At 46.3% G+C, this 11,684-nt stretch overlaps 1 protein-coding gene across 1 annotated transcript; it reads left to right on the top strand.

Annotated features, from left to right (window-relative positions):
- Nucleotides 1-6,054: 6,054 nt before the first annotated feature.
- IER5 (immediate early response 5) lies at nucleotides 6,055-8,218 on the top strand. The gene has a single exon (XM_060142156.1). It carries the CDS (start codon nucleotides 6,280-6,282, stop codon nucleotides 7,255-7,257), a length of 978 nt encoding a protein of 325 aa, XP_059998139.1. The 5' UTR covers nucleotides 6,055-6,279; the 3' UTR covers nucleotides 7,258-8,218.
- Nucleotides 8,219-11,684: the final 3,466 nt, after the last annotated feature.

The raw sequence follows: 11,684 nt of genomic DNA, 5'->3' as shown, positions 1-11,684 counted from the left end.
CTGATTTAGTCCAACTGCCCAATTTTACAAAACAAGGATCACCTGCAAATCTACCCATGCACAGCTGGTAAGAAGCCAGGCTCTGTTCCCCCATTCCAGGCTGTTTGCCTTTAACAATGTATGTAGTACTCTGAAGACCAGGCCAGAGGGTTGGATTTTTGCCATAAAGGTCATGGGGAACCGCTGAAGGTTTTTGTGCAGGAAAATGGCACATTGAAAACAAATGGTCCTGCAATTCCAGGTGGACTTCAGAATTGAAAAGAATCAATGCACGCTAAGAACTCCTGAGAATGAGGCTGTCCAAGTGAGTAGGCTTTCTCTCTGACATTTGTGTGCCTGTTTGTATTTTAAAATAATATTGTGATAATTTATGTGTTGTCACATTCAGATACGTAGAATTGGGCTTCTCTAACTTTGTGGCTACTTCTCAGTTCTAGAAAGGACTTTCTTCTGGCCAATTAGCTCTGTTTTTTACATTTTTCTTTGATTTTCTCCTCACCTTTACAACCATCTAAGTGTTTCATGTTTCACTTCCCTTTCACTTTATCTTTCCTTTGCTCTCCCTCTTCAACAATCAAGGACATTTGTTAATTGCTCACAATATGCTCATACATATTTATATGTCCACACCTCCCTATCCCTTTATTATCCCTAGGGCAGTGTTGTCCAATATAAATATAATTAGAGCCACATATGTAAAAAGAAACAGGTTAAATTAATTTTAATAATTTTATTTAACCCAATATATTCAAAATTTTATCATTTCAACATGTAACCATTCTTAAAAACATTAATGAGATATTTTACGTTCTCTTTTTGATACTAAGTCTTTGAAATCTGCTATGTGTTTTACAACTACAGCATCAGTTTGGATGCTAACCACTCAAACCTCAAAAATATGACACAATCGAGTTGGGTTTCAGTAAAAGGATTTTATGTTATTTCAGTTTTTAGATTTGAATGAAATAAAATGTAAAATTCAGTTCATCGGTTGCCCTAGCCACATTGGCCTAGGGGCTACAGTATTGAACAGTGCAGGTCTAGGGTCTTCTATAGTGGTGTTTTCTCATTCTGTGGCTTGAGAGGGTGCCACGCTCATTTTAATGAGTTTGAATGCTCTACTTATTGAGGGAATTTGTTTTTCTTTGGAGTATTAAAGGAGGTGAGGTACGACAAAGATGATCATAAAAACATCCTAAGTTTCTCTGAACCAACATACAAGATTTAGGACAAGACAGAGGATGGGGCTGTAACAGTTTTGGAAGGGAAACCGGGAGGAGAAAAAAAAAGACAGGCCGGTTTTGGTGCCCACCCCTGGTTGAACACTATTTCTTTTTTAATTTATTTTATTTTTTTATTTTTGGCTGCTTTCGCTGCTGCACGCGGGCTTTCTCTAGTTGCGGTGAGCAGGGGCTTCTGTGCGGGCTTCTCACTGTGTTGGCTTCTCTTGTGGAGCAAGGGCTCTAGGTGCACGGGCTTCGGTAGTTATGGCCCGTGGGCTCAGGAGTTGTGGCTCGCTGGCTTAGTTGCTCCGCGGCATGTGGGATCTTCCCAGACCAGGGCTCGTACCCATGTCCCCTGCACTGGTAGGTGGATTCTTAACCACTGCACCACCAGGGAAACCCCGAATGCTCTTTGATGATAAAGAAATTCTATAGCTGTCAAGCTGCCAAGAGAAAAAAAAAGATGTAAAATAGGCCAGAATAGCAAGAGAGAAAACGTTGAAAAGTGGATGTGCCTGTTCTCAGAAGAGCAAGAGGAGTATTGTTTACAAAAAAGTGCTTATAATATATTTCTGTGGAGCTCTCCTCCTGAAGGCCTCGGGATGCCATACAAATGATTATTCACTTACATAAGCAACTTTGACCCAAAAACATTTCCAAGTGTCCTCACATTGAAAGGTAGGACATAACGTTATTTCACTCACCCATGGTTACTTCTCACAGAGCTATTGTTTGCGTGATCCATAGTGGGTTGGCATTCTTCTTACACAAACTAGACACCATTTAAGGCAATATAAGCTCTGTAATCATCTGATAATAATACTTAGTCTTCAATTTGTCATGCAAACGAGAAAGTCAACAGCAGTGGGCAGACAGGCGCTGTGTTCAAAGGAATCCTCGGGCCAGAGCCTAAACAGTGCCTGAGTGGGGACAGCTGTGACCACAGCACTCAGCCGCTAATCTGCTTGTGCCCCAGTGGAGAAGGTGGGGGGTGGAAGGGCAGGACAGACTTGATAGACATCCTCTCGCCGCTTCTTCCAGCGCAGTTGCTTCCTCTGTCCTTCTGATACCCCCAGTGTGTCCCATGGTGCTACCAACATTTTTTTAACTGAGAGAATCCTAAAGATTGATGACGGCAAATTCTAACTCTGCTTTCTAAAGCTTAGAAGAGTACGTTCTATACTTTCCCTTTTTTTTCCCCATAAGTGGAGGTGAAGCTTGCTAATCATGAGAGCCCAGGTCCTCCAGAGATGAGTTCTCAAGGTTCTGTTTTGTTCTCAGGATTAGAGGAACTCCTGATAATAAGAGCGATCAGGCTCAATTTCAAGTCAGCAAACATTTATTGACCATCTATTACTTGGTATAGTAGAAAAAGCATTCAAAATTCAACAAGTGCTAACAGCACACCTACTATGTGCTTAGTCCTGAGCTACGCACTGGTATAGTAGTAACAATCACGATAAATAAATGTTTTAATGGCACTAGGAACTATACTAAACACTGTAGGTATTCTTATAATTCCCATTTTACACAATAGGTGACTGAGGCACAGAAAGATGAAATAACTTGCCCGTGTTACAAAGCATAATTTTCTTATTTCACCTAGATGTGAAATAACTTTCCAAAGGTCACACAACAGGTAAGAAGTGGAACAAGGTAATCTAGCCCCAGAACCCCACACTCGAGCTTTAGAGTTAAATAGGTTCGGAGTTGAAGCCCACCCTCTCCACCTACAGCTGTAAATTACTTAACCTTTCAGAGTCCTAGTTTCATCACCTGTAGATGGAGATAATGACATGGACTTTCAGAACTTTATAAGGATGATACATAATGCCTATATGTGATTAGCTCAGTGCCTGGTAGACAATATCATTGTTAGGGATTCATTAGTTCAAGTGCATAATCACTCAGTATGCACCTGGTATGGCCATCCCAAGTGTTAAAACCTTGAAATTCTTCCATGCCAGTTGGCAGAATCTCTTGAGTGCCCTCCTTCCAGGCCAGGCAGCCCCTCCTGTAGGAGCCTGCCCATAACCCCCAGCACCGTAAGGGCCTCCAGGACTCTGTCCTGATGGTCAGTGCCTGTATCCTACAGTTGTTAAATATTTTCACGATATCTCCTGGCTACAAATGAGATGGGCTCCTGCCTTTCATGAGAGCACAGTTTGGGAGGGGCCCTGGGCATGACAGGAGAAAGTAATGAAGACAGTGATGAAGGAGTCTGCTTCCACTGTGGAGGATGGAGCAATGCCCAGCTCAGGTGGGTCTGGAAGGCTTCCCCCGAGGCTTGCTCTATCAGTGACCTGTTTGGGTGGGTGAAGGCATCCCAGATCATCACTAAAGTTCCTTTTGTCTCTAGGCTTTTTCATTCTTGCTACCTCCACCTGGTTCAGACCTTTATTACTCTTTGCCTGAACTCCAGCAAGAGCTTTATAATTAAGTGGTCCCCTTTATAATTAAGTGGTAATTAAGTGTACTGACCTTTCTAGAATGCATTCTGAGGTTCTCTTACTCAACAACTTTTAGTAGCTCCCTGTAGGAAGCCCCATCTCCTCATTGAGGCATCCACAACCCACTACCATGTAACCCCAGCTTCTACTTCCAGTCTTTTCCACTTACTATAGGTGCCTGGTATCTCTGCCAAATGAGGTGTTCCCTACAATGGACTCTGTTGCTCCTGCTGGTTGGAACTTGTGGAGCCCACCTCAGGGTTTTTCAACACCCACCTCAAATACAACTACTTTCTCCCATCTATGTTCCTTCCTTCCCCAGCCTCTTTTTCCACCCCAAGTCATGTGAGGAGTGATGTGTTCTAATAGCCGGCAACCATTGCTAGTTTATTATATGTCAGGCTCTTCTAAGAGCTTTGAATGTGTTACCTTGTTTTCTGCTCACAAAAGCTCTAAGAGGTAGACACTATTATTATCTCTATTTTAAGATAAAAACAGTCCAAGACAAGTGAAGTAATTTTCCAAAGGTCACACAGCAAGTAAAAAGTAGAGCTGGGATTCCAACTCAGGAAGCTTGTCTTCAGAGCCTGAGCTTTTAGTGTTTTATAGTGACGGCCAGCTCTCAAAGAAAGAGAAAACAGAAGAAAAAATTTCTCATGTTATTACTCAAAACACATGGCTTGCCTTTGTAATTACTTGTGTTGTTATTTTATCTCCTTCTTTACGCGAGCTGAAAATTCCTAGAGGGGAGAGATTCTGGGTCTCATGAACTGGTGTCTGTTATCGTCATTAAGTTGTGGGAATAGATAATTACTGAGCCATCACATCCTTTGGGGGCCTCCTGATTATGAATTAGCCATAATCAAGCCCACCTTTCACTAATAGTTTTCCTAACTAAATACACTACTTGGCCAAACCCTGATGCAAGATCAGGCCAGTGTTCCACGTGGACTCCAAGAAAACTGTGTTTAGTTTTGTTTTTTTTTTAATGCGATACACGGGCCTCTCACAGCTGCGGCCTCTCGCGTTGCGGAGCACAGGCTCCGGACGCGCAGGCTCAGTGGCCATGGCTCACGGGCCCAGCCGCTCCACGGCACGTGGGATCCTCCCGGACCGGGGCACGAACCCGTGTCCCCTGCATCGGCAGGAGGACTCCCAACCACTGCGCCACCAGCGAAGCCCCTGTGTTTAGTTTTATAACTCAGATTGTTGCTGAGAGTTGTCATTCATCAGAAGATGCTGCATAATAGAGCAGATGTGTATGTGATTTCTCCTTTTTAGAGTTGGATAAATTAAAGCATCCTAAGGTTATTTACCAGAGTCATCGGCAGGTTTGTGGTGGAGCTTAGGTTGGACTATCTCAAACTGACTCTCCAGGAACCCAGTCTAGGACCCTGGACAACCCTGTGCTGTAAGGATCAGTAAATAGACTAAGTTGTTGATTGACCAGAAAATTCCGCAACACTCTTCCCCTATATTTTTACCTTGACACAAAATAAAATTATGACATCATGATGGGAATACAGGACTTCTCTATTTGTATTTTTAGAACTTGTTAGATTTTTCCAAGGGTGGACTGGTCAGTCCTCGTGTTGAAGAAAAATCATTGTGGAGAACGTGTACCACCTTTCATTGTAACTGATGTGACAACTGTGTTGGTTCTAGAATCTAGAGAACAAAGTGATAGATGCTAGCTTTAGTGGAGAACCAAAAAGTTTGTACGTAGACACAAAGCCTTGATAAGCAGTCAGAAACTTTGGAACTTTTAGAACCCTCTTTTTCTTTCTTCGGTGTTAAAACTGACAGGTGCTAACGAGTGTATGTGACTCTAGAAGGCAAGGGATTTATCCAAAATTAATATCTGCTAAATATCTTGTAGTAACACTATTTGTTATCCAAGGGTATCCTGTGCCACGTTTTGCCATCATCTCCATTTCTATCGGGTTGCCCCGGAGCTTACGGGTGTGTGACGCCTTGCAAACGGTGGCGGGGGAGGGAGGAGTGTTGATCAGGGAAGGATCAGGACTTTATTGCAGAGCAAAGTCCACCACCATACTCGGATGAAAGTTCGAATGGTTTAGTTCGCTTTGGTTCCGGCAAGTAGCGCACAGGCCAGCAAGTTTAAGTACAAACAACACCGTGGCCATCCAGGCCCCCCCCGCTCGGAGCACTGGCCCCGACCCGCCGGTCAGCGGTCGCGCGCGTCGCCCCCTTTAAGAGCCTGCTCCGCGGGACCAACGTTCGAATGGCCCTGGTGCCCCTCCTCGGTCTCCGATTGGCCGCGCGAGGCGCACGAGGGCGCGCCGATCGGCCCCGGAACGGTTGGCGGCCCTTCGCTATTGGCTGTCGGGAGGCCTTTATAAGGCGCCCGGAGGCCGGACTGCCCTCAGTTAGCGACCCGACCCCAACCTGGCTGCCAAGCTTGGGTGGGGAGGGCGCAAGCCTGCGAGCGCGTCGCCGGAGCCGTTTCTATTCGGAGTCTTCAGAGATCCAGGTTCCACTCCCGGGGCGGACTCGTTGACGCCTATCGTTCCCGTCTCAGCTTCGGAAGGTGGGTTGGGGCTCACTCCCTCACCTCCGCGCCAGCCCTGGGAAGGCGAGGCAGGATGGAGTTCAAACTGGAGGCTCACCGCATCGTCAGCATCTCCCTGGGCAAGATCTACAACTCGCGGGCCCAGCGCGGCGGTATCAAGCTGCACAAGAACCTCCTGGTCTCGTTGGTGCTCCGCAGCGCCCGCCAGGTCTACCTGAGCGACCCGTGCCCCGGACTCTACCTGGCCGGCCACCCGGGGGCCCCTGCGCTGCCGCAGCAGCCTGGGGAGTCAGTGTCCGGGCCACCCGCGTGCTGGGGGGAGCCACCTCCGCCGGCCGCCTGTGCCGCCTGGCCGGAGCCCGAGCCCCAGCTGGCGCTTCCTGCCGTCCTAGAAGTGCCACGGGCGGGTGACGCGGAGCCCGCAGCCCCGGTGACGGGCGCCGGGGACACTTTTCAGGGTGGAGAGGCGGAGGCGGCGGAAGCTGCCTGGCGCCGCGTGGAGGGACCGCGAGAGACGGCGGTCGGAGGAGCCGGGGTTCCCGCCGGAGGCTCAGACGTCTTCCCCCAGGGGCCTGGGGTAGCGCGCCGTCCCTGGGGCTGCCCCCCGGGGGGCGAGGACAAGATGAGCGTATCTCCGCGCGTGGACGGCTGCCGCGCGCCTAGCCCCGCCGGGCCCGAGCCCCCCGTGCCGCCCGCCGTCTGCCCCAGGAAGCGCGGCGCGGAGGGCGTGGGCGGCGGCCCCGCGGACCGCCCGGCGCCCGGCTCGACCCCGCTCAAGAAACCCCGCCGGAACTCAGAAGAGCAGTCAGGCGGGGCGGCGGCGGCGGCCGCGCAGGAGGAGGAGGAGATGGAGACCGGTAACGTGGCTAACCTCATTAGCATCTTCGGTTCCAGCTTCTCGGGACTCTTACGGAAAAGCCCCGGGGGCGGCCGGGAGGAAGCGGAGGGAGAGGAGAGCGGTCCGGAAGCCGCCGAGCCCGGGCAGATCTGCTGCGATAAGCCGGTGCTGAGAGACATCAACCCTTGGAGCACTGCCATCGTGGCCTTCTGAGCCCTCGGGTCTCCGAGCGGGAAGGAGATTGAGCAGCGGGCGTCCCGACGTGAGGGCCGGGCCCCTCCGGCTGCGAGGACGCCCCAGAGGCCGTCGGCGCCGAGCGCGAGGAGGAGACCGGGTGCCGCCGGGCGGCACCGACTGCCCTCGGGCTTGGCGGCCGGCTGTGCGGAGCCTCTCGGGTCTCCTCTTGAGACTGGGCAGTGTGAGGTGTGTCGGAGGAGCACGATCGTGGACTTTTGTGTTTGTGTCTGTTAGTTTGTCTCGTTGAATGAAGACTATTTTGTCTCTCTGGAGTGCATCCCCGCTTCCCCTGGGCTTGGGAGGTTGGGGGCAGACAGGGACTTTCCGCCGCCGGCAGCACCGAGAAGGAAGCGGCGAGAAAGGCCGGGCCCGGGGAGTTCCCCGTTCGCTGTCGGGGGAGGAAGGGACTTTACACAGACCCCTCACGTGAAGCTAGAACCGCACCGGGGCCAGGAGCGGCGTTTCCTCACAGAATTTCCTCAGACTAGAGGGATTTCGTCTGGACTAGGGGCTTGTGGTGTTTCTCTCCCTCCCCACCTTTCTCTCTCCCTGAAGAAACGTTTATACCCTGTGATCACTCTGGGAAAGGGGAGCGTTAGCGGCTCTTGTCTTCCCCACAGGGAAAATGCTTGATGAACTTCACGGCAGAGTTCAAGCTTGGAAATACGGAGTTTATAGAGAAAAGATTTATTTTTTAAAAGCTCTAGATCAGACCTACTACACAGTGCTTTTAAAAACTGTTTAAGGAAACAAAGTTTACAGACAGAAGCCCTAAGTGGAAAGACCTTATGGGTTTGTAGATAGTGACTCCAGTCTTTGTTGTATAAAGGTTGGGGGAGCTGACAAGGTTTTTGTACAGTATTTTCTCCTTCGTTGTTTTGATTTTTGTATAAAAATGTAACTACGTGTCTAACACGTATTAAATATTTTGAAGCAACTTCACCGCCTCCTTGTCTGTAATCACCTGTCTGGGTTGGGAGGGAGGAAAGTGGGAGGAGGGGAACTATGGTCCACGTGGAAAATTGAAGGTGTGGTTCTTAATATCAGTGGTTCACAGACTGGGGACATTGTTTGCTGGCTTCACTAAGTATCGAGAGAGACACGTTTAATTTCTCCTCCACATCAAGAGGAGTGCTCTTAGATACTAATATCAGTGGTATGCCAGTTTCTTGAAACCTGCCGCTGCAACTGCCTTTTCTGAAGTCTAGGCAATTTGAGTTTTTACAGCCCAGTCTTACAGTGTCTAATATTAAATAACTTAAGTGCCAACTTTTGAAGCCCTTCCCATCCACGGAAGTGTTTTTCACTTAAAATTTTTAGTTTCCTGTTAGGTCATATGGGTCATCTTTCAACTTTGTTACTGAAAAAAAACCTGACATTTGAAGGAAGCTGATGAGACTGACATGCCCAGCTGATCAGGGCTACCTCTGCATTCCAGTGGATGTCAGGATGGAATTTTCAGTGCTTTAAAAAATTTTTTTTAAATTATATTTGTAGAAAGTAAATGCATCAGTGAAAGGAAATAGCTTGTGTCAAGCTAGATAAGGACAGTAGGCCAAGGAGGGCTAGACAAGTTTATTTAGCAAAACCTGATTTGCTTTTGTCACCCAAATGGTGACATCAGTGTTTGGGCCATAGCAAACACTTCGATGATGACAGCCAAGTCATCTACTGATTTTTTTTAATACAATTACTGCATTTAAGAGCTTTTTGTCTAAGGCAAAATGTTCAGTATTTTGAAAGGTATTCAATTATCTATTTCAGAAACAAATCAGAGAATGGTGTCTTAAAATATGGTTGATAGCACTTTAAAAGATGGAATTGTTCTAAAACATGAATAAATTGGGTGTTTATGAGATGGGAGAAATTGAGGAAACATTAGACAAAGCTTTAAGAAAGGGTAATTTCCTTTGGGCAGAAGGAGCATATGAATGGTGCTTTGCCCTCCCTAAAGTCCTGATGGTATGAACTTCTGTCATAGCCGAGTAGGCCCGTGTTTTGACATTTTTGCAAATTTATTAGTGATTCATTAAGCCTAAGGAACTTTCTACGTTATGCTTCATCACCATAAGTAACATATTCATAGAATTAAACATTCCCTAATCAGGGTCTTGTTAAAATTAGTTTGTTTTTCTTTCAGAGGTTAGTTAAGTTCTGTTACAGCCACAAGAGATCTGTTGCGTGCTGGCTGCGTAAACTGAAGATGTCCAGGGCCTTAATTCTGCAAACATTTCCTGTTGCTAGAAAGTAATGATTACGCTTGAACAGCTGTCTCAGTGCATTTTTATATTTGAAAGAGGGTAACATTCGGTGTGTTTGAGTTGATGTGTTTTGGTTGAGATGAAAATCCCCATTGATCCTTGTTTTCACATTAAGATGAACCATGGGACCATGTGTCTGCTTAATTTAGAGAAGGTAAATGGACATATCTGATAGTTAGGGAAATACAGCTTTGTAGGAAATCAGTAAAGATCATTATCTGTTTGATTGTAGAAGCAGTATGTGTCATGGTTAGAGCTGGGACCTGGAGCCAGACTTCCTGGGTTCGTATCTTGGCTCTGCCCCTTATTAGCTGAGGGACCCTGGACAACTTATTTCATCTCTCTGTGCCTCAGTTTTTTTGGATATGAAGTTGAGATAATTGTGCCTAACTCATAGAGTTGTGAAAATTAATGTTAATGCCCCTAACGTTTTTAGAAAAGTACCTCATACATAGTATAGTAAGCATGCAATTGTTAGTTGTTAATGTAGAAGTTCTATGTATAACTCAGATCTATTATGGTCAAAGAACTGGGTATATTTGTAAGAAAGGAGGGGAGAGGAGAGTCTGTTTTTAAATTAATCCTATCTGTGAATTCTGGGTTCTTTTATTCTTGTTTTCCTCTGGACACTTGGCAGTGCACAAAGCTTAGAATAGTTTTGCTGTTCTCTATGCCTCACACCAACCCTGTGACTTTCCTGATTGTCTCAAACAACTATTTTCAGGGAGGAGTAAGCTGGAGTGAAAACTCTCAAGGAACAAAGATCTTGTTGACACACAAATGCTTTCTGTGGATGAGTAGAGAAAAAAATAGCCCACAGAGTTATTTTTAGCCTGAATTACTTGAGCATAGAATGTTTCTTAAGCCTGTTAATTGATAGGTCCTGGAAAAGAGCCTTCCTGGTGCCAGGATGGGGTTATCAGATTCAGTGTGACTAGAAACGAACCGTAGTTTTAGTACCTAACCACTTCTTGACAACTCTGGGCGGGAGTTTTTTGATCAATTTAACCTTAGGTCTGGTCCAGGAAAAAAGTTTCTTCCAGATGTTTAAAGTGCTTTTTGACAAGTACTACAGGAAGATCACATCAATAGTGAATAAAGGTGATAAGTTTTAGTACAATACTTCTCAACTGTATCTCTTTAAGCCTGTCTTCCTTCTCAGAAACCACTGATTGTATTTGGGGAAAGGAACTAATGATAGAAAGCTGGAAAGCTTGAACTGCCCCTTCGGAGTGACTGGCTTTGCTTTAAGGCACCTAACGGAGTAATAATAACTCTTGCGTTCCTACCATTCACTGCTGATTAGATTTTGGGATGAGAAGTGGAAGGGAATGGGCCATCTAACAACTTTGGTAGAATGCATCTCAGAATAAAGATAGAGTAAATATCGGGAACAGACTTCATGATGACAAAACTCTATTTTATCAGTTCAACTTGCTAGGCATAACAACTCAGCTTAGAGCCTGTGAGATGGGGTCGAAAGGCTAATACCCACTGTGACATGCAGTCTGATGGACGTTTACTTCCTTATACTTTTTTGAAGTAGAGTTAGTTCAGTTCACTGAATAACCAAAGAACTTCTGATCTCTTGCCCTAAATATTTTATTCTTGTCCTATTTGTGAATTTTTTTATTCTCCTAGGCTTGCTTTTATCCCAGCAGTTCCTGAAAGAAGACGAGAATGCAAAGAAACACTAATCTAACCCTCCCATGACTATGAAAGAAGCCTTTCCGATTAGGTACAGAACTCTGGTGGGGAGTGAGGTCTGCTTCCCAGGATTCCTGGCACTCTTTCCAGTAATGAGCAGTTTGTCTCTCAGCCTTTGAACCATTGTTCAAATTTAAAATTCTACCCAGTGGAAAGCCTTGGGAGGAAAAATAGAGTAGAAGCAGAGTTGATGCTAGGAATCATTGTGATCTTAACTCATGGCCCTAGGAGTTTTTCAGTAACAATCCTTGAGGGTACACTAGAGAAGAGAATATGTAAGAACAAAAAGTGTAAGAGGATACGCACATCTAGCAGAATGCCCCCTTCCTGATCCAAGCACAGTTTTCCCAATGCCTACCACCACCCCCTGCCCCAAGTGGGAATGAGGGTTTTAAAAATAAAATCTCTGTCTAGCTATTGCTCATTCCCAGAGGA

Source organism: Lagenorhynchus albirostris, chromosome 2, assembly GCF_949774975.1.
Source record: "Lagenorhynchus albirostris chromosome 2, mLagAlb1.1, whole genome shotgun sequence".
NCBI lineage: Eukaryota > Metazoa > Chordata > Mammalia > Artiodactyla > Delphinidae > Lagenorhynchus > Lagenorhynchus albirostris.
The sequence above is the reverse complement of the archived record's forward strand: the minus strand, read 5'-3'. Positions and strand labels throughout refer to the sequence as shown.